We start from the raw sequence: 24380 nt of genomic DNA, 5'->3' as shown, positions 1-24380 counted from the left end.
TAAGTTTTTCTAATGTTCCTGGACGTAGTTTTTTGATTGGTCAAGTTTGTTTTTGAAACAAAAGTAATAAAAAGCTGTGTGACAAAATTGTGGTACAAGCTTGGTACATTGTTATTCGGCTCTTGTTTCAGACATGATTAAAAAGCATTTAAGAGTGCGGGTTCTCTATAACACGTTTCAAAACATCCACTGACATTTCATCATTAGTAGCTGACTTTGATCTTACAATTCTGGGAGGGCCTTGACTGTATCTACAGAATGTTTTAAGGCTTTTTGCGCTCCTGACTTTGAAATAGGGCTGCAGTTTGGAAAAGTTTTTTTGAATAAGTTCCTAATGATTTAAGATAGATGAGATAAAATCTAATCTAATCTCCATAACCACGCATCACTAAAATCGTTATACATTCATGTTTACTGAGCTCCATGCTGTACAACTACATGAATAACCACTTCTTAACTTCGTGAACACCATCAACAAACTAATGCATGTTCCTGTATATCAAAACAATAACTCATAAGACTGGAGACCCTTGTTGGTTGACGCAGGTCAAAACTTGCTAGGAATGTTATTGTGAGTTTTGCTACCGTTAAACTATAAATATTGATATTCATTACTTTTCAAATTAAAAATTTGAATTAGCTGCCATTTAGTATTGGTTTTAAATAGCGAACTCTCAGTTTCACCACTAATTTTCTTTCATAAAGACCTTTGAAACGTTATGTAACTTGTGGGGCGAATAAATTTAAAATTTTGAAGTTGGGCCCAAAATTTATTATGTTTGGGGGGGGCAAGGGCAATCTTGTGATACTTCGATGAGTATACTTTATGATTAAACTGCAGTTTTGCACTGAACAGAGGTATACTGGGTTTGGTTTCCTAGGTGAGGTTGTTAAAAAGTTATTAAGGAGTATTCATACTTTTTCCTTCTCGATAAAGAAAAACTGAAATTAGTGAACAGCAACCAAACATTAAATTTTGTGTTTTGTTTCAAGTCACCTACAAAGACTCTTGAGTTATGGTTATTCATGGTTATGGGGATGAGGCGATGAAGTTTATGAATGGCACAGATGATTTCGTTAAGGTCTTGTGTACTTTGAGATGACCTTCAACTGCTACCAGTGATGAAAACACTGAGCATGTACGGCATGTTGCACAAGAAACAGGAGATTAACAATTGACAAAATTGCATTTGATGTAAATTTATCACATGGTAATTTCCACAGCATTCTTCAAAATCATTTGAACATGCATTGAATTTTATTTTGCTCCATGACAATGCCCCTCCACATTGGACTTTGTTAGTACATAATCCTCTACCCAAGAACAGTGCTACCACGCTAGAACATCCACTCTACTCACAAAAACAATTAAAGAACTTTCACAAAATGATTTCCAAAAGTGTTTTGAACAGCTATATGAACATTGGGCCAAGTGTGTTGTTGCAGGAGGAGAGTAATTAGAGAAAAAATAGATTTGTAGGTTTTTAACTTTGTTCAATAAATATATATATAAACCAATTCCGGGAACTTTTTGACTCTACCTTGTATACATAAAAGAAATACCCTGTGAAGGTTAGTTCATCTAGTCAGAGCATCTAATTTGTTGTTCACACTAGCAAACGGTTTTGCAGCAGAGACTGAGGTGTGCAGCCTAAGATTGTTGTTTGGCATTGCAATATCATTGTTAGGGTAATGAACACTCCTAAGTGTTCAGCGTTTAACTTACTTATGCACTCCAGTCTCTTGCATAGGCTGTTATTCCTTCACTTGCACATGAAGTGCACAGCAGGTAAGTGCTGTAAGACTTTTAAGGGATGAACCCAAGGAAGCCAAGTTACTTGGCTGGACATGTGCGCATATCAATAACCTGAACAATTTACATATGCTTGTTGTTTGGAGACTATGGTGAAACAGTTTTGTTTTCATCATCATTTTGAGGTGATCATGCTAGAAACGCCATGTATAGTAACATAAAGGTTCTCTTCATCTGGTACACAGATGGATCAAGGAAGGATGGAGGGATGTGTCTGGGTGTCAAGGGACCTTGCTTTCTTCCTGACCATCTTTCAAGCAGAGATGCACAGAAATACACCCTACACATCCTATCGGACATTCAAACTGCACTGAGGTCTCTCAGCAGCTGTGCCTTTGTGTCTAAGTTGGTTTGTCTGTCTACTTTTACTGAAGAGCCTTGGCTATCCACAACAGAATCACTCTGATGTAGGAGTCAGGCGTGAGGGGGTTGTTGAGAATGAGAAAACAGATAGATTGGCGAGAGCTGAAGCTATGTTGCATGTCATAGGACCAGAATCATTTTCTGGCTAGGTCAAGTTAAAAATGCTGTGACAGAATGGGTGACTGTGGATACACCCCTCTATGGAAAAGCTTCCAATGTCTGAAACTGTCATAGACCCCTTATCAACTGTTAACGAAGCTACTGGATTCAGAAGACCAGACATTAAATTATTCTTTAACCTATTGGTGGACATATTTTGCTTCTGCAGGATGTTAAATGAGACTGCCATACAAATAATTGGTGATTGTGAAGTGATCGACAAGGTGGAAACACTTCCACAGGGCATTTCTTAAATCTGCTAATAAGATCTTTTGCTCCTAGGGGCGCCTTCAGGTTTTCAGATGTCACATTAGATTCCTAGGACCACAGTGAGAGGTATTCTCTTGTCCAACCTAAGCTCTGTATTGTATCATAACAAGTTATAACCAACCAACTTCTAGAAACATGTTAACCGGTTTTGGGTACATTCTCCTTCAATTCCACGGATCATAATTGATAACAGTTTGTAAATTATAATACATAGTTGTTCAAAGTTTTGTGAGTACTATGTTTTGATGACAAGCAGTTGTAAGGGAAACCTAACAATGTGAACATATCTGAATCAAGCACTGGCATTTTGTTTTGGTTGACAGTATTCACTTTGTAATCACAATCCTAAAAACTTGCTAAGCCTTTAGGATTGACATTATTGTGTAAGCACCAAGAACACTTTTTCTGCCAAATAATCTGCTTGAAGATGTAAGAAAATTAATATAGACAATACAAACTGTAAGCAAAATATTAGTTATGAACTATGGTAATTTGTTAATTTGGTTTTCTATCTATGTTTTTCATACAGAAAGTAAGATAATGACACACGTTTCGATCTGTAATGTGATCGATAATGTAAATATTGCCGATAAGCCGTTGTCTGCAAAAAGTCTTATGTAAGGTTTGGCGAATTTGAGATTCAGTTCCAACAAATTGTCTAATATTGACTAGTCATCATCATATTGTGAAATCATGACTATCCAAGCGTATTTTAAGCACTTAAGTTGATTCTATTCATTATTTTGCAATGTAATACCTTGGGAATATTAGCAATGGAGCTGCAGTATTGGGAATTAGTGGTATCGTTAAGTATGGACTATTACAGTCAACCCATCTCTTGCTACATTCAAATAAACACCTATATTAAAAGTAATTGAAACCACCACACTTAATATTTCTGCAATTAAAGCCAAAATGGTGTGTACCCTACTACTGAACTAGTATTTGTGTATTGTGTTACCTGGTTGGTGTAGTTTCCAAACATCTGCTGTATTTGCTGGAATTTGGTACTTTGGTTGTTGGAAGTCTTCTGACTTTTCTCACTTTCTGGCAACAGCTATAAACATCAAACAAGTGCATATTATAAATAGAATTTATAAGTAAATACAATAAAATTAAAATTAAAACACGAGAAGTGCTTCCATCACAAATAAAATTTCAAAATGATAAATGACTGATATGAATTTTTGGAAATTCCTTTGAATTTTTTCGGAGCCAGGTAGCCAATTAGGCAATACACATGCATCTGTAGGCCCAAACACACACAGTGTAATAATCATTGATCGATGGCCTTAACATAACAGGCAGGACTCAGTGGATTTAATTTACATTGAATTGGTCAAGAGTTCTTGCAGAAAGCTTCACCAATAGAGGTTTTAACAATATATTCCGATACCAAACAATGATTTTGAAAAACAGTGAATGTAAACTAAAATGATCTACTTACAAAACTAGTTTCATTTAGCTGTGATAACAATTATATCTCAATGTATTTGTCTTATACAGTGGAAAAACGATCACTGCAGTTACAGTAAAGGGCTAGATCTTCAAATCAGATCTGTTGAATGTTGTATACATTGAAATTCCCCGTACGAAAATACATGAAGATTCCATCCCATCCCCATGAGAATGTAACCACAGTTATTAACCATGAGAATTCAACTACCAACAACTATGCTTGATCAAGTCATGATGTGTGGGCCTGGACGGTCTGATTTTTGTAGTCAAGAAGAGTAGTCAAGCCAGAAATAAATCAAAACCAAGAGCATCGTGAAGGTTGGAATGCATTGCTGCTTCTTCGTGTGGCACTTATCCGAGGATTCATCGTTATGAATAACTCAACATACCCCGTTTGTCCTACTGAGGTTTTAGACACTGATGATGGCATTAGATGTGATGAGACGTGTGAGCGGAGGTTTCATATTGGTTGTGTGCGAATGTCTAAAACTGAATATTCTAAGTACGCATCGGACAACAGGGGAAAATGGTTCTGCAACCGGGCTGAATGTATACCGCAAGATGAAAACCCTATACAAATTGTTTAATATTGAAGGACCTAAAAGAAAAAATGCCCCGCTCATCGAAGCTTATGTTTAAATCGGTATCTCATGTTAAGCTCTTTATGGATAAGTTCTCTGAAGCCAAATTGAAAAGCACAGACACTAAATTCTCTTCAGTAGCAGTTTCCAGAGATAGGACCGATCGCAAACATGTATATTTGAACTCTCTGAGGACTAAACTTGATGATCGAACCAAAAATGGCGAGAAAGATACAGGAATGGTGTACCCACTATCGTATCTCTGTCAAAAAAACGATTAGATCTTCGTGGTGTTAGGTCTGTTTGCGCCTACTGCCAGAATGTTAACCGACTACGGAGCAAGCTTGATCTCATAAGGGAATCTCTTGTTTTACAAAATGATGTAACAAGACGTAATAAGGAGTCTGGTGGTGGAGTTCTGGTTGCAATTCAATAAACACCCGAGCATCTCGACTTCAGTTGATAATGTGGAATGATTGTTATCGTGGCTAGTATTTATGATCAACCTGCAGTAATTGGAGGTGCTTATATTTTCCTCCTCAATCACCAAGTCATATATTTTCCAGCTTTTGTGACTCTGTTGAGGAAGTCTATGCCTCCTGTGAACTGAATGCAAAAATCATTCTAGCCGGGGACTTTAAACAGCCCAAAATGAACTGGTCCTCTGAAACTTGTGTACCTGTAAATGCTGCACCTGAACATCTATTAAATCTGGCTAATTTTATTCAAGTATCTCAAATTAACACAGTGTGTATGTAATTCACGTGGGGTTCTTCTTGATCTCATTTTTTCCTCCTCCGACCGTATAGTGGTAGAGGCTGCCACTGATCCTATACTTAGACAAGAAGCTTTTCAACCTACACTTGAGTTTTGAGTACTTATCAGCGTGAAGCCCTTTGATTGGAATGTTACTTACTACGACTTAAGGAGGTGTGACGTTGATGGAGTCAGAACGTAGATTGAATCACTCGAATATCCTGATATTGATCACGTGAGTGTGCTGTTAACTCTTTTTCACAGTTTTGCTGTGATCTCGGTGACTGTATTTGTCGTAACTCTCCCTTGAGGAGAAAGGCAAGATCGAGCTTCCCACAATGGTTTTTGGCAGAATTGAGAGCTTTGGTTATTAAAAAAAAAGAAAATCATGCACAAGAAATATAAAAACAGCTAGGCTGACGCTGACTATATTTCCTTCAGGACTGTTAGATATTGATACAAAGCTCTGGCTAGATTGTGTCACAATAAATATTTGAATGGCATTAATGATGATGTCAGAAATAGTCCTAAATCTTTTTGGGGTCATATGAAGTCTCTGTGTAAAGCTAATGCCACTCCCAATAAGCTTCATTATGACCACATCACTGTGGATGAGCCACAACGAATGTGTGAACTGTTTGTTGATTATTTCGCTACTGTGTATGCCCCTCCCATGAAACATAATAGTGCTTATTCATATGATTCCAAAGTCAACGTCTCATCTTGACATATATCTGCTGAAGAGGTTGAGAAAAAGCTCTGCTGTCTGGACAGTGCAAAGAGCGCTGGACCTGATAATATCACTCCAGCTGCTCTAAAGGCGTGTGGTTCCATTATTGCTCCTCATCTGTCTACCTACTTCATCTAGCTCCTGAAAATGGGCATATTTCCCGACATTTTGAAGCCAGGATATTTGATACCTGTTCAGAAATCTGGTGCTGTATCCGTTCTCAAAAATTACAGGCTTGTGGTAATCCAGTCAGTTATTGCTAAAGTCTTTGAGGCCTTGATACTGGAAGCTTTTTGTCCTTCACCTTCAAGAACTTAATCATTGCGGAGAAACACGGGTTTTGTCCTGGGAGATCTACGGTTACCAACCTGTGCGTCTTCACTAATTATGTGTATTCTGCCTTCTCTAATCGTCTCAAGTGCACTGCATATACTTGGATTTTGCTAAAGCTTTTGATAGAGTCAGTCATGCCCACCTAATCTCTAAACTTGAGAGCGCTTGGAATTGCTGGCTCTCTTTTGCAATGGTTTCATAGTTATTTGACCAGTCGAACTTTACAAGTGAAGTTTGCTTCGTCCCTTTCTGATTCTGTGGTGCAGGCTACGTCTGGTGTGCCCCAAGGGCCACTTCTGGGCCCCTTTCTGTTCAGTCTCTTCATAAATGACATTGGCAGGTCCTTGGATTGCAAGTTTCTACTGTTCGCAGATGACATAAAGATCTTCCTGGAGGTGTCATCATTTAGCCAGCATTATTCGCTACAAACTAACTTGAATAAAATTCTTTTATGGTGTGAGGAGAACGCTATGCAGTTGAATGCGGTCAAGTGTCAAGTGATGACGTTTGGGAGATCAAAATCTTTGCTTTCTTTTGATTACAATCTGTATGGATGACTGCTGAAGAGGGTTACTATTGTGAGGGACTTAGGGCTGTATTTTTCATCTAGTCTTGATCAGTGAGAGCAAATAGCAGTTGTCTGCAGTAAGTCCAATAGAGTATTGGGAATTATTGCTCGTGCATCAAGAAATGCTTTTTCACCTGGTACCATTAAGTTACTGTACATGACACTTGTGCACCTTATCTTGGAATATAGGTCTGTGATTTGGGCACCTTATCAGGTTGGATATTGCTGTTAACTTGATAATGTACAGAGACGCTTTCTTTGTTTGATGGGTGTTAGGAGTAGTCTTAATTACTCTGATGTCGACGTCCATGAAATTGCTAATCAGTACAGTATTAACTCCCTCTCTTCCAGAAGAATTGCCTTGGATCTGATTTTCCTAAACTATCCTTTTTTTCAAGGTCAATGGCTTACTTGACTGCCCCGAGCCCCTTCAGCTGATCGACATCCATATTCCACAGAGAACTCGCCTGGTACAGACTTTTAGCAAACATCACCATCACAATGAGTATGCCTACCACAGCACAGTCCCTCGTCTTATGCGCTTGGGAAATGCCTCTCAACTGGAGTTCATTGGACTGCCCCTCCAGACCTTCAGAAGGCAAGCCCTCTCGCTTCCACCTGAGTCTGATCAATTTACTTTCTAAGTCGTTATATTATATTATTGCTTATAATGTTGTATACCTTATCTTTTATATTTTGTTATTGTTATTTGATTTGATTACCTTATATAGTCTATTTCTTTATTATCACGAGTATCATGATAATATCATGATAATGACCCTTTGGATACTTAATGCTTACCAAACAGTATCCCAACCATCTGTACTCATAACTGAACGATCAATTCTATTGATCTACTAGCTTTCAAGAGGAAGCGAGTGTACGAGGAAATCCTGAGTACAGACCATGGAGGATTGGAAAGAATGATTATGAAATTATTACGTGGGGAAAAAATAGAGAAGAGCTCCTCAAGAGAAGTCATTGACCAATTCTCATTGGACTCTATCATCAGGCTAATGGACTCTGATCAGTAGATATTAGTATCTCTGCATATATAGAGAATGTGCTGAAAACCAAGAAGACACTTTATGCAACATAATTGTTGCCCAGTTTGATGAGACGAATCTTAGAAAGTCCTGTGAGGACTAAAAAGATAGCATGTTGAAGTAATATAGAAAATAGTCTTGAGTAAGACTAAATTACTTTATCCAAAGTAATTAGGACTGATTCTCAAGACTAATTTTATATTCATGAAAATCAATCAGTAGGATTAGAATCATCTGTAAAATCTTTTTTGATTATTATAACCTAACGTTATAAGAATTGCATGTACAAACTATGGCATATCATAATGCAACACGAATGAAACATTAGAAGAACAAATGAAAATGCAAATCAACACAAAAATATTCGATAAAACACAAGCTACTGATGTACAAACAACTAAATAACTTGATGTGATAAAAACAAGGACAAATATGCAATCATTAAAACTGTAGTGGTGGCAAAAACAATTTTAACACTACTATAACCCCACAAAAGATGTTAATTACAGGTCTTTAATAAACCATACATAATTTTAATTGGTTCTAAATCTATCTTATAAATATTATTTATAAAAAAGTGTGAAGATTGTGGGGATAAATTACGTAATTTAGGTAATAAAACATTTTATCATACAGTAGCAATAAAATCATTAACAATTCTAAAGCTATCTAACTTTATATCTGTTTCAGATAGGTCACAAGAATAAAGACAAAATGAAATATTTAAATCCAAGTTATCCAAGGAGTTAACACTCCACAATATTGTTACATATAAATTTTGAGTTATGTCAGTTTTTTAAAAGCTCAAAATGTATTATTAAGTGTGGAGATTTATTTCAATGTTATGATATTTTAAGCTTTATTTTTGAGTCCCACAGACATTCACTTGTCAAATATACACTGTACATCTTCTGACATGCACTCTCCTAAAGAAGTAGTCAGTTAATTAGTAATCAATTAATTGTATAAAAATGACATTTAAAGAAGTATGTAGATTGCTGTGGTCACACAACTTGATGAAGTGGATGGTATCAACACTATGATTGCTAACAACACAATAAACTCACATCCAGGGGCCTGTAATCAGGTACCGTCTGCGTAGACAAGAAGGCAAACTTCATGCGGTAGTTGTTATCAGCTGTGGCAGACCTCGACAATTCGTTGCCTTTAAAAGCCTTGGGCTTGTGAGTGCACACGGTTACACCTAGGGGCAAACACTTTCTTATCACTAGGAAACAAATATTATAAATAAGAACAATTACTAAAGTTCAGTTAAATGTTAGAGCTTGCTATTTCAATTTATGTTGTTTGGTTAAGGTAACAATAGTAAAGAATATATGTTAAGTACCCAACACATTAGATATCTACCCAATTTTATTGATACGTGGATAGCTTCCAAGAAAACAGTAGGTGGTCTTGTATAGGAAAAATTGAATGTATGTGATTCAAATTACAAATTCAACAAACTACTACTTTTGGTACTACTTAAAGTAAAGATGTCTTATTTTACCAGGCGAAGTTAGGGCTAAGAAGCCCTCTCTAACACTTAACCTAGGAACCAACGGCTTAAAGGTGACTTCCGAACCACCACTCATGCTGTCAGATGGTTTTGGCCACAAAAATAAAAGATTTATATAATTCTCTGACAATCTGATAGTGATTTGTTTTGGGGAAAATGGCATTTTTAGTTGTGAATTTTTCCAGCAGTTCTACTTAATGTGGAGGTTGCATCCGGGCATGAGAATGAACAGAATGGTACTACAATCACCTTCCTCCAGAGTGGCGTCTGACCTTCTCTCACTAAATAGATCAATGTCTTCTCGAGTTATAGGTCTGATCACGGGACATGGTCACCTGAGGAAGCATCTTCACAGAGTCGGCATCCTTCAGGAGGATCCGCTCTGTAGAATGTGTGATGAGCAGGATGAAACTGCTGAACACTTGCTCTTTGATTGACCTTCAATAGCAAGGGAGCGGTATGCCATCTTTGGTAGTTTAGACAAGAGTAGTAAATTTCCCAAGGAGGACCTGATAGGTTGTTTTCGGCGGTTTGTGGAACTGCTGGAATCATAGACCTCATGGTGTTCTTCTGGGGCGCGCAAAAGGCCCTTGAGGCTTAAGGGGAGCACTTCGTAAAAAATCTCAAAAATTACAAATTTTTTTTTTTTTTTTTTTATTAAAGTTTGGAATTTCCCGATAACAATGGTGGTATTAAATTTTTTTTTATGATGACTAGAAAGTGTCCGAAATATTTTTTTTTAAATAGGCCTGCAGGCAGTTTCGGGCCTGTAGCAGTCACACTTTGAATGGTGCTGTTATAGTACTACTTCGTTGCAGTCATGTTCATGATTTGGTTGGCAGTGACAGTTTGTTTATGTCAACAACTTACACTAACCAACAAAACATCTGTTTTATAACCATTGCTTATAACCTAGGTAGCATACATGTTTTGGTTACTGACATTTCTGTTTTAGAGAGTGAAAATTTACGTAAATGATTATGGTTTTTTGTGAGTTTAGTGGAGAGTTCTGAGTATTTTTTGTTATAAGTGTAGTGAATTTTATAATGCCACGTTCAAAGCCTGCTTTCCAAGAAACGCGTTTTCAAAAGGAAATCAACATAACCCTCCAACTAGTCCTAGGCCTAGTTTCTCAGGATCAAGTAACAATCGAGGTACCAATACTCCAAATGTGGATAGGCCAAGACCTCAAAGTGCATCTTCTAAGAAGGTCAGTCCTTTTTTGAAACAGTACCAATTGAATGAAAATGATTGAGTCTGAAAAACTGTATAGTTAATATAGGATTGTTGAATGAGGCTCTTAGTAAACGTTTCAGTGTGTAAAAATTGCCATGGCCAACTTGTTTACAAAGTAAAACACATTGTAGGCCTAGCATCAAAAATTATAGTCAGCTGTTCTGATTGTGAAAACACTATTACTGTGACAAACTCTGAATTAGTCAGGCCTAACACTAATCAGAATGAAGCAAAGTCTGATAGGCCTAACACATTTTATGACCTAAATCTTCGTTTGGTTTATGCTATGCGTAACATAGGCAAAGGTAGAGTGGCTGCGGAGAAAATTTGCGCTTTTATGAATCTTACACCTCCGCCTTTGAGATATCATGAACATGAGCATTACTTGGGTTCAATTGCTGAGTTAGTGTGTAAGAAGTCAATGCAAAGTGCTGTGCAAGAAGCTGTATCGGATAATGATGGTTGCAGAGGACCTCGCTATAGCTGCTGATGGCTCATGGCAGAAGCGGGGGTCACCTTTCACTAAATGGAGTGGTATCAGTGACATGACATCTTTATCAACCGGTAAGGGTCCTAGACATCGAGATTTTATCTAAAATATTGCAGATGCACTAATAGACTAAACAACACGCATGGTGATGGCTGTAATCGCAAACTTTGAAGGTTCTAGTGGAGCCATGGAAGTTGCTGGAGCAGTCGCAATTTTTCAGCGCTCGCAGGCATTGTATGAGGCTCGTTACCTTGAATACCTTGGTGATGGAGACAGCAAGGCGTACTCCAGTGTATGCGAAGCCAAGCCCTATGGTGATACTGCCATAACAAAGATAGAATGCATAGGCCATGTCCAGAAACGGATGGGATCGAGATTAAAAAATCTAAAAGCTAAGACTAAAAAACACTCCCTGACGGCTCACGACTTGGCGGCAAGAACAAGCTAACAGATTCTGCCATTATTCAGCTCCAAAAATACTACGGATTGGCAATTAGACGCAACACAAAACTCTGTTGAAGACATGAAAAAAAGCCATTTGGGCAGAGTTTTTCCATGTGATGTCTTTCTAATGAAAGGCCTCAACATGGACTATGTCCCAGATGATGAAGAAACCTGGTGTAAGTACCGCAAAAAACCGTAAAATCCAATGAAAACTATGATCATGGCAGCCATTTTCACTTGCCTGAAAACCTAATGACATTTATTAAACCTATTTTTCAAGATCTAGCCAATCCAACTCTACTGGGCAAATGTACTAAGGGAAAAAACTCAAAATCCCAATGAGTCCCTCAATCAATGTCATTTGGACCTACATACCTAAAAGAACATTTGTGGAGATTAAAACTTTGAAATTTGGCATATATGAAGCTGTTACAGCTTTTAAAATGATGGCTACATTGGCAAATGCAAAGTATTTCAAGAAATAGGAGTGGTCACCAGGGCAGCATTTTATTACAGCAATGAAAAAGCTTGACCGGCGGCGAATTTGGAAGGCAGAGAAAGCTCAAGAAGATATAGAGAAAAAAAATTAGACAGAAGAAAAACTTACTAAAAAAGAAGTCTGGAGGATGAATATGAGGAGCAGGAAGGAGATCAGCCAGCCTATGCACCTGGAATGTACTGAAAAAGGTAATAAAGCAGTATTTTTTTTTTTCCGTTTTTTTGTGTTTTTCCGAAAGTTGCGGTTTTTCAATACAAAAGTACATGTTTCTCAAAAAACTACAAATGGTAGGAATATGAAATTTTTTTTTGTATGTTTGTAGCACTGTTTTACATATGTGGAACCACTAAAAACATCACATTTCACTGAGTTCAATATTTATATACATACATATACACATATTTATATAGGTTTTTGACAAGCGTTATAAAACAAAAATATATAACTTTTTAGGGTATATGCCAAAAAAAAAATTTTTTTTTTTGGTTCCACGTGGTTCCCCTAGAAGCCCTCTTTTAAATGAAAAAAAAGAATTATGAAGATACCTCAAGTAGTTCTTGAGATAAGTGTACCTATGTTAACATTACGAAGATAGGGCGAAGTGCTCCCCTTAAGTGAATGGCAGTAGAAGAAGAAGAAGAAGAAGCTGGCAACTATACTAAGTGCACCACTAAAAAAAACCACCAAACTTTATAAACACCACTTTGACCTTTGAACAGTTTATAATCTTCAATCTCCTTTGGGGATATGACAACATTTTTATAGGTTTAAAATTAATCCCTTATCCTCCAAACAGTGGTGGGAAACTCCAAAATTTTAAATGAAATGACTCGTGTGATATCTCAGATTGAAGGTGTTGATGAAACAAACCATTGACACTAACCAAACGATTTATGACTACTCTGTCAAAAATAGATACAATGAGAACAACAATAAAATTACAACTTGAATTAGACACTATGTTTAATGGAGTAAACTTGGATAACTCTAATTTTCGTTATTCTTCTTCTTTTAACAGCATCTTCAGAATCAGGTACAAAGCGAAGGTTCAAAATCTTTTACATTCTCTGCAAACACACATTTTGGAGAATATTATAGAATATTATTTGAGCTAAAATTTTCCTAATACTTTATCTTTATTTGTTTTTGAGACTATGATATTGTATAAGAAGTGATTTAAAATGTGCTGCCAAACTTTGGGAAGTATTTATAGTAATAGCAAATAGGGAGTGAGCCTGAAGGCCCAGGCAGTTGCCTCGCATGCATGCGCCAGGCATGCAAGTTGGGGCCAGCTCAGCACCTGTCATTTTCCGTCCCATTGTGTCGCCAAGTGTCACTGACCTGGTCATTCAGTAACATCTCAGACTCATGATAGTGCCACACCCTGTGACAATTTTAATGTATTATACGTTGTTTGTTATTGTTTTTCTCATTATGATGTTTAAAATCTATATATACTAATCACTTTAAGATAAAATTAAAAATAACAAAAATCTGGGTTTGATTGAGGGAGTGAGGGGGGGGGTTTGAGGGGGGGTGAGTGGGGTTGTGTTGTTGTTGAGTGAGTAACAAGACAGAAATTGTGGCTGGTCCTCATCCCCTGCACTTGTGTGTGCATGTGAAACAACATGGACCCAGCCGTAATTGCTATAATAGAGTAAAATCTAAAAAGAATCCAACTTTTGTATTTCTAGATTACAGTGTTTTTATAGGTAAACGTTAAGGTTATAAAGTTGATATTTTGATTATATGTAAGTGGCCTACATTACTGAGGAAAGAAACAATAATTTTTTCACATAAGTTCAAAAAGGTAGCATATTTTAAGCCCCCACAACCCAGGGGTAGAGGGCAAGGGTATGGGGGGTTTTATACCCTTCCCATGCCGTAGAGATATATTAGAGTGGCAGACTTTGACTGAAATGCCAAAACAGTTATCTCCAATATTATAGATTGTCTCTTGGAGAGTTTTTAGTTCACAAAAGGCCTTCGAAATGCCCGTTGCATGCTCCATGTTTATCGCGGTTGCCAAGGAAGTATTTATAAATGACTTTCACCCTGTGACAGGGGAAGGGGAATGCCCTTTGACTAACTCTGACTACCTGCTTGTCAGTTCCGTGTCTCCTACAGAGGCATAACCAAACATATCCATGACTCGGTTGTCACAAGTGCGCGTCTATTCCATAACTCGTTGTTATTATTCATCGTGCGGTAGTGTTGTGATCAGAAAATATACTAATAATTAGTAGTTTATAAAACTTTTCAGTTTAATTATATTTTACAATGAAATTTAAATTTATTTGAAATAAACAGTTTTATAAATACTTCTTTTTTTTTATTTTTATCAATAAAATTAAAATACCCTGTTTTATACTTTTTTTTTCTTTTACCTTTTATAATTTAGTTATAATAAAAATTAGCTTTGAACTTAAAGAGAAAGAATTTTTTTACTTGTCTTGACGTTATAGGAAAATTAATGAGCTTATTAGTGGCGTGTGAAGGGTTTTATTTAACGGTACATAAACCACAACTTGTATAAAAAATTTAAGGAGTTTTCAAATTTTATCGTAAAACCAACAATTTTAAATTTATTATCTTATGGCTTATTCCCATCTCCTCAGCTGAGATATTTGTCTAGAACAGATGATAGTAAATCCTGATTTGATTACTAAATAGCATGTTTGTCTACATCTTAATGATACTTATTTTGTCTATTGTCTATTTGCTCAGTATGACTTTACCAGTTTTCATGGACATGTATACAGGTGGCCTATTAATGCCATTTTGCCAGTCACCAGCTGTAAGAGCCGGCACAGGAGCTGCAGTATCAGGGTACAGGTCTTCTTGGAACTGATCGCTCTGAAACACATTTAAGGCTATTGTTAGTAAACCATACAAGTATTCTCATACTTAGTGATCTGAGATAGTAAAGAAAACATCAAAGAATAAAAATCTTTTTGTTTGCAATGTTGTTCTATGTTATAATTATCCTAATACCTTCAAAACTCATATAGTAACAACACAGTAACAAATAAAATATATACAAAAAACAACATTGCCAAGTTACTTTCCTTTGAAATATGAATGTTTATGTTTTTGACAAAATAAATTAATGTTGAGGTACCATAAAAAGTTTGTTATTCAATTAGCAGTTTTTCAACTCGGCAGCAGTTTCCTTACAGCTGGTCGAGTCGTCTGCTTTTCCAGATGGTTAACCTCTTCTAGATGTTTCTTTGGAATTCTGCCTGTTATGGTTTGTTCTAGTGTTCAGGCTCCTAGATTTCTGGAATTAGGTTTTCTCACGTGTTTCTCTTCAGGCTTCCGTAGGGCGAGGACGTTCTACGATTTTCAGTGGTCGGAGTTCAAAATCAAAGCTGGATGCCTGCTCCCTTGACGAACCGGCACGGCGTTTTGGTGTTTAATATCGTGGCCTGCCTTCCAATCAACGTTCCACGACCTCATTTAATTATTTAGGGCCCAGTCATTCCAAATTCAGTGTACGTGACAAATAACAATTCGCCACATATTGGTAGCAGATCGTGGTTACTAAGATGGAAGGCTAGGCATAGCCGGTGGGAGCGGAAGAATTCTACACAACTATGAGAGCTAAGTCCTAGTTTTAAGTTTTTTAAGCGGTAGACGTTTTCTAAATATTCTTTACAGTTTTTACTCAAACGTATATACTTTTTCGAAGTAGCATGTTTCTAATGTGCAGGTCTGTGCCAAGCATTTCTTGCAACCAACTGTTACCTAAGCCTAGTTCTGTTATAATAATTCAAAATGTTGAGTTGCAGTATTTCATAAACTTTAGTAACTTGTTTTCACTAAATATTTAGACATAGGTAAATGGTTGATGGTTTTCAAGCTTAAAATTTACTTTAAACAAAAATTAATAAATTTTTTCCTGACCAAGTTTAACTCTTAACCTATCTTTTTAACACCACCTACAGTTTAGCCTCTTGCTTTAACCAAACCTTGTACTTAATTATTTGTAGTTTTTAAACTTAGCAAGCACCTTTTGGTATTTTACAATTTAGCTTTGGCTCAGATGTGTGCAAGAAAAGTTGAAGAGAAGGGCAGATGCAGTTGGTGGCCGCTTATTATACTGCAGCCTTTGAATAGCCTACTTTTTGTTTTTAAAGTTTTGGCTTTCTGGTTACTATTTAAAACTCCCAATCAGTTTCACCAGATTATTTACTATGGGTTGGCTTATAATGAAAATTTTTCTTGTTTTTTATATAAATTGCATTCCTTTCCAATCTTTCACCTTTTCATCAGAATGATTAAAAATTAACCTCTCCACACCAACCCTTGGTTCCAAATGCAATTTATTGATGTTATTCATACTTGATGATTTTTTGTCTACTGTGTTGAATATTTTCAAGTGTTACAATGTATTGTTAATTAATGTTAGTCTACACACAAGGTAAGTGAAGCTTTACTGTTAAATTTATCTGATTATTTTTCTACTTTGAACTATGTCAAACTTTTATGTAGGCCTATGCTATTTGAATGTTCAGGACAATTCAAACTTAAAGGATTGATTTATGCTAACAGTTTGAAATTTTTTTTAACCTTCTTCAAAACTTTAATGTTACTGTGAAAATAATTCTTTTATAACCTATTATAGCCTTTTGACTAGTGCCTTTTTAATTTAAATAGTTAAACTTAATATGGAGTACACCTTTAGTTTGAACAATTAATAAAAATAACATAGGCCTATGTTTGTTTTGTAATGAGTATGAAGTGGCAGCTTGGGGTTGGATTTGACATGCTGACATACACATAAGTGATTTAATTACTTACAAAACTAAACTTTTCTTTCCAAAATGTAGAAACATCCTTTGTTTTGCAAACTTTTAAAACTTTAGTTTGCCACCTTGAGGGTTCACTGTTAGTTAAAAAAATTTAGGTTTCAGTCAAAAAAAAAACTTTACAAAATACCAAACCCTAGTGGACTCTTTGGATTGATTGATATGTCAGCTTGCTTGATTCAACTTCAGGTGTTTAGCATACCTAATTTTTAGTTTAGGCTAATTTAAGCCTTAAGTAGTTTAATTTATTTTTTCCTTTGGTCTTTGCTTTCTAAATTTTAACTTTCACTGGGTTTTTTGGAGTCATGGTATCAAAACAGATTTTTTTTGGGGGGGCGTTCTAAATTTCTTCCAGTTTAAAGGGAGAGTTTATTATATAGACTTATGTCTTATTCAATTGGGCCTTGTTGAGTTTTCTGTAGTGACCTGTAGCGCTACTATACGCCTTGGACCACATATTGTTTTTGCACTTCAACAGTACAGTTGCTCTTGATTTTAATTAAATTTTGTTTACTTTGTTTTCCTCTCTTAATTTTTAAGGATTTGAAAGGTGTTTTGTTATGTTTTTTGAATACATTGAACTTTCACTACCTGCTTGAGAGGAAACAAATTGCGTTTACCCCCCACTTGATGGCAACCAACAATTTTTGTTCTGAAAGCCTTTCTTGTTGATTTTTTTTTTCTGCCTTCACATGTTAGTGATACTGGAAGTTGAACTAGTGGTAATAATAAAGCAATGTACTATATGCTTTTTATTTATTGTAATACTAAAACCTCTTTGGTCACGCCCTCTGGTAATTCATGATTTTACCTCTCCAGTCACCGTGACATTGAGGTGTCCCAAGTCAGGGAAACTTATTAGGTCGGCCCATGTTACCCACCTGAAGAAATATTCTGGGCCTATCTAAGACCAAAGCGCCGCTGCCGGGACGTTTATAGGGATAAATTAGGGCTTAGTGATGTTAGTTTAGTTTTTTTTTCTGTCTTCTTCTTCTTCTTTTCCTTACACGACACTAACACTCTGATACTTTTACTCTTCCTCTTTTACAGTACATATACATGGGGGGATCAGGGTTAGCATTGGCTGTTTAGAGAATTTTTTTTGCTTCGGCAATTTTTCTAGGCTGTTCATCGGGAGTGGACTTTATGTTTATTTATTTTTAAAATTCCCGAAGGCAGTCACGCAGCCTGTTATCCTTGGTTTGGCCAACCCATTACATTTTACAACACAAGCTTCCATTTACTTTCCCCTTTCCTTTTTGTTTTTCTCTTGTAGAGTAGGGTCAGTCCGTTGGCAGTAGGTGGAATTCATTATTATTTAGCAGAGTTAAGCAGCGATGCATATGTTTAGTTTTTGTTATTGAAAAATTGTTGAAGGTTGTAGTTTGTCTATATATTTTTTGTAGTTGGTTTTTGTTGTTGTCTCTTTGTGTCTTTAAGACTTTATAATTTTGTCTCTGAAGCTGCTAGATGTTCCAGCAGCTATATTTGTTTTTGCTTTTAGTGTTTATATTGGAAGTGTTTTTTACTGTTGTTACTGTGATCCTTTGAAGACTTTGTTATTGTTAAAGATTTAGAAGTTTATTGATTGTTAACCTAGTTTTTTGGGTTTTGGTCCTGTTAGTTTTTTGGGTCTCTTTTCCATAGGTTTCAGGATATTTTGCCTTTCCTGGCCAACACTTAAGAAAACTGTAGTTTTTTTTTAAAGTTCCTAATTAAACCACTTTACCACGACCAAATGATTTCCTTACTCCGTTATTCTCCATTTAGCTTTTGCCGTAGCTCTACAAGGTTTTTCTTTCACGCCTTTTAAGAGCCTGAATTAATTTGTTCCAATTCTCTAAATTTTAAACTAGTATGGAAAAATAAACTTTATTTTATCTTTTCCCACTGGCCACCACGTTTTTTTTCTCAGCCGTCCCGTAGGGGGAGGAGAGTACTGGCCCACTTTTACAAGATTTTGCCAGTACCAGGTTATTACCTAATTAGTCTTTTCAACGCAAACTTAGGTCTGTTGATATTATGATGGGTGTAATTTTCTCATATTTGTAATTTTGCTTTGAGATGGTCTCTTCATCCTTTCTGATCCCCCCATCATTGAACAAAAATACAGAATTTATGTCTGGAATAATACTCTCCTGGTGGTCCAAGGAGTTCCACCAACCGTTCGGGGTTTCCATCCAGGTGCCTAAGTGGCCCTTGGATTCCGGGGTGGAGATAACCGGATGGTGGAGACTTAGGGAGTGCTTTGGCTAATAAGTGTACACTTACTTAATTTCCTTCCCAACCTTACTGGAATACCCTCTTTGAGCCTTTGACCACCGAGCGTATTAGTAATTTGGAAAGAAACGAATAAATCCATCCTTGTGTCAACACTTCAGACCTTTATTTATTGGTAGCTACCACTGAAAGCACTTAAGATTGTTTGAGTTTTTTTACTCCCACAAGGCCCTCAAGCCTCTTTAAATTAAAAGATTTATTCTTGACTAGTGTGGTCAGTCGGAATGGATTCTAGCCGTTACGCTTTTGGAGCGCCTCACGAGCGTGCAGGAGATCCATACCAGTGCATTTTCTAGCAGATTGCTAAAGACAGTGTTTTGAACCAGCGATACCAGTTGTAGTCTCCAATCTTTCCGTCTTCTACTTCCTACCTTATCCTTTTGAGTTTTTTTCCTTGTCACTCCCGGGGTAGAGGGGGAGGATGTGGCGTTTGCCACTTTATTTTTGTTGGCCGATGGACCTTGTTGGCCGGCAGCAGTTTCCCTACAGCTGGTCGAGTCGTCTGCTTTTCCAGATGGTTAACCTCTTCTTCTAGATGTTTCTTTGGAATTCTGCCTGTTATGGTTTGTTCTAGTGTTCAGGCTTCTAGATTTCTGGAATTAGGTTTTTCCCGCGCTCTTCTCTTCAGGCTTCCGTAGGGCGAGGACGTTCTACGATTTTCAGTGGTCGGTGTTCAAAATCAAAGCTGGCTGCCCGCTCCCTCGACGAACCGGCACGGTGTTTTGGTGTTTAATATCATGGCCTGCCTTCCAATCAACGCTCCACGACCTCATTTAATTATTTAGGGCCCAGTCATTCCAAATTCGGTGTACGTGACAAATAAAAATTTGCCACAGCACTAAAAATCTTCTAATTACATATCATCATTATTATTAAATCATTACTTGTAAAATTACGTCTTGCAAACAACCAAAATGTATTCAAACAAAGTTGGCAATCTTATGATATTTTTTATATAATAATATCACATATTACATAACCACTTTTATACACAGATCAAAAGATAACTATCGATGGAAATTATGTTCTGACAAATATCTTAAAATATTTAAACTCAATTTAAGAAAAGCTAGAGATTTACAAAAATGTTGACCGATACAAGAATCCATACGGTTTGAAAAAAGTCAGGCTCATATAATCATAGTAAATATTAGGCAGTTACAGAAAATACCTAAGAGGACTGTTACTCTTTTATAGGAAAGTTTAAAATTCCCCTAAAATTGAACGTTCTTATTGTATAAAGCTGTAGCAAAAATGTTTAATAAATACAACTCTGTACCAGTTGGACATATTTGAGGATATTGTGTTAATAAGTTATATCAACTATGTTTGGTTTAAATACGCAACTAACATGTAAACTCGTTTCAGACAAAATTTATTGTTAACCTTAACATACTCTTAATTTAAAAATCACAAAATTACAACTTTTACCTTCCTCGGTACAATCATGGAGACAGGCTCACACATGCCCCGTGTCGCATGCAGCTTGAAAAACCTGAAGATTTCACATTGACTCACATCGCACCCTCTCTTGGGCATGAACCCCAGTCCTCTCTGTTAAACAAGATATTCAGTTCAATATTGAAATAAGTGTGCACATAATCACTTATGATATGAAAACATTCCAACATCAAAACCCAAAACTGTAAAATTTGTCTTTCTGCTCTCTACCTCATAACAACTGAATATTCTTCCCAGAGCCTGTTTTAAAATGGACCCAAACACTGCATAGAGACAAATTATTAAGCAGTGCTAGGAATCTTTACTTTCCTATTTGTAGTTTTCCAAAACTAATGGGCAGATTTAAACACAGTTTAGACGCTTCCATTTCTTCAAGTTGCAGTGTAGAAGTATGCAACTTGGTACCCGATGACCGCCAAGTGCTAAGTCATCTGACTGAATGTCACCAACCTGAAGACTCGCGCTATGACTGAAAAACACCGTGGAGAAATTCACTAATTAAAATATTTAAAAAGTTATTTTAAAATTTAGAAAAGTGTATATACAATTATGTATCGTATGTTAACTTTTTATTTTTGTAAACATAATTATTGTATGAGAATAAAACAAGTTTTAAGGTGAAATATTCTAACATACAAGTACGTATTAGTAAAAAAAAATTATTTTTGGTAATAATTATTCTTTGCAAAATCTAGGTAATTTCTTATTGTTGAGTCACAATAACACCATTTGAGTTCTTACATTGTACATGTTAGTATTTAAAATTATTTAAAAAAAAACACAACTTATAATAATGACTATAATCCTGAAAAAATACAATTCATTTCAAATTTTGAAATTATAGTGTAATTGTAAACTATTTTCAGGCTGAAGAAATAAAAAAGGAAAATATATTTTTAATACTATTCACACATATATACAGATTATTTTAATCAGCTAACTTAAGCATACAGCTAGCGTGTCACAGCCTACTTGATATCTTTTGTTGTTCTGTCACTCTTAGGTATATTAATTTTGTAGTCTTACACAATGTAACTATTTAGAATCTTACAGGTATAGAACTATTTCGTGTTCTATACCTGTATTTTGGTATAAATTTTACGTTTATTAGTAAAACATAAACACGTAGAAAAAAAAATGCAAAACTGATCTAATCAGCCTGTGGAGTTTCTCAGTTTGAGTGCTTGAGCTGAGTACATCTGCCCATAGTGGACTTCAAATCAAATCTGACGGCCGATTAGATTAGATTGGCCTGTGGCAGTAAAAATATTAATGGATTTACAAACCATACAAACATTATTCAAGGCCTGATCAATATTTAGGCTACCCTCTTCATACCCTTCCTTGGAATGGTAGTGTTCAAATCATTTCAATTGTTAAGTCACAGCATCCCTGTGGCTTCTTGCCTATAGAAAGAAAACTCTAGAGGAAGTCCATTTGGACAATAACAAAGCTTCATAGACCTACTGATTTCCTGGTTTCCACCAATACCAATTTTTTATTAAATTCCTATTTAAAGAATATTCAGGTGTTTATTTATAATGTGTCAGATTGCACTGAATTTTCCATCCAAAAGAGGGAAAACGCTAACTTATGATCAATAATACAGAATACTGAAATGTCTCCATTATATTAATATACCATTATGTAACGAAGGCACGGCTAAGGGCTTTTACTTCTATGCAATGTGCATATTCTTCATTGTTAACATATAGTGTACAAATGATTAGTAATATATACGTTATACAGCACTATTTCAAACTATAACTCAAATATACAGTTCATTTAGACACACATCCCTCCAAGTACCAATAAAATGTAAAGTCAAAAATTAAATAAAATATTTTAAATAGTGACTACTGATTAATTAATCAAAATGTATAAAAGAATCTTCAGCACTTAGTAAGATTAAATTATCCTCAACGTATTTCAAAAGATTTGGAGAAGAAATACTTAGTAAGGCTAATCAGATTATTTTTATATGACGGTTGATATACGAAAAAATATATAAATCCCATATATTTTGGTTTAAGAAAAATATATACATATATATATATATGTATATATGTACAGTATATATATATATATATATATATATACTGTACATATATACATACAAGGGTTGTCCACAAAGTAGCTGATTATCTTTATTTTACTGAAAAACTAGGATCCCAACAAAACTTTAGTATCCTTCAAAGTACTTTCCATTCAACAGATGCACTTGTTAAAAGATTCTCCAACTTCGAGAAACAAGTTACAAAGTCCACTTTCAGGATTGCTATTAGCTCCGCCATTGCATTCAGTTTGATCTCTTCAGCTGCTTGAAATGTGGTTCCTCTGAGTGAGGATTTTATTTCGGGAACAGCCAGAAGCCGAAGTCGATGGTCATGATTCACACAAGTCTTCTGTGGTTTTCGGTGAACACTCATTTCAAATTCAAATCCAGAACACGGATTACTTTTAATCGAATTGCAGCCATTTTTAAAATGGTTTTTAACCTACAATTTACAAAAGTCAGGGACACAGCTTCCTCCTGAAAGGTTTGCTGGATTATTTGAGTTGTTGCACCTGTTTCCTTGAGTTTGAAACAAAATTTACAAATTCGCTGATCTTTACCTTCCGTCATTTTTGAGAAAAAATTTGACAAAGGCTTGAGAAACACATGCACTAAACACTGACTGACAGCCAACTTATTAAAGGTATGGATGAGATCTATTCTCGGTGCAAGTTCGGAGATAGTGTGTGCTGAATCTGATAACAGTAGCTGCCATAGGTATGGAATAATCATCGAATATGGAATACTATTCAACGTCAGAAAACTGTCAGTCAAAAAAATTTAACTTCCTCAAACCTTGATTCAAAGGCTTGATCAATATGTATATTGCAAACAGTTTAATTTCAACTATAGTATGTGACTAAGTCCATGAAGTTTGACGATAATTCTTTATATGTACCGGTAAAAATACAAACTAAACTCCCAGTGCTCTTTAATCTTATGCTGAGAGTATTTTTTAGTATTTATCCAAGTAGTTTTAGTATCTGTTGTTGAAATGAATTGTATTTAATGTTGATGTGCATTTTTCAAAATATTAAATTGTAAATGTAAAATAATTTTTAAATTAGCTTTAACGTAATTTGTAGAACCTTAAATAGTTGTCCAATTAGTTTTATAATTCAATAAGTTCCAAGTACCTATAATACATTTGAATAAAAAAACACTAAAATAAAAACTAACAAAATTCAATGACATTGTAAATTACGCAAAGAGGATCAATGACCAAAACCTTCAAAATTCTTCTGTAGACTTCAGCATATTAAAAAGATGGATTCGAAAATATATCTCTGCAATATGGTCTCAAAAAACCATTATTAGTTTCATTTCTCCCCTACATAAATGGTTGGCATTTGAAAAGAATTTCAGAAGACAAAATAATTCGTTCTTTCATAACCATCATAATGAGTAAAAGAATTGTGTAAGGGCTAAACATTTTTTCCTTACTTTACGGATAAAATTTTACGTATAACATACAATGCTACAATGATAGTGCCATATAAAGAGCAAT

At 35.6% G+C, this 24380-nt stretch overlaps 1 protein-coding gene across 3 annotated transcripts in view; it reads right to left on the bottom strand.

The window, feature by feature from the left end:
- The window catches only part of LOC124369774 (coronin-2B-like), a 101665-nt gene that overhangs the window by 11468 nt on the left and 65817 nt on the right, over positions 1-24380 (bottom strand). For all 3 annotated transcript variants that reach the window (XM_046827861.1, XM_046827860.1, XM_046827862.1), the window contains 4 exons: positions 20788-20910; positions 15004-15121; positions 9145-9281; positions 3567-3662 (listed from right to left, as the gene is read on the bottom strand). In XM_046827861.1, the coding sequence (XP_046683817.1) occupies positions 3567-3662; positions 9145-9281; positions 15004-15121; positions 20788-20910 (474 nt within the window). The remainder of the gene's footprint in view (positions 1-3566; positions 3663-9144; positions 9282-15003; positions 15122-20787; positions 20911-24380) is intronic.

The sequence above is a fragment of the Homalodisca vitripennis genome, chromosome X (genome assembly GCF_021130785.1).
Source record: "Homalodisca vitripennis isolate AUS2020 chromosome X, UT_GWSS_2.1, whole genome shotgun sequence".
Classification (NCBI taxonomy): domain Eukaryota; kingdom Metazoa; phylum Arthropoda; class Insecta; order Hemiptera; family Cicadellidae; genus Homalodisca; species Homalodisca vitripennis.
This window is presented reverse-complemented; position numbering and strand designations above follow the sequence as displayed.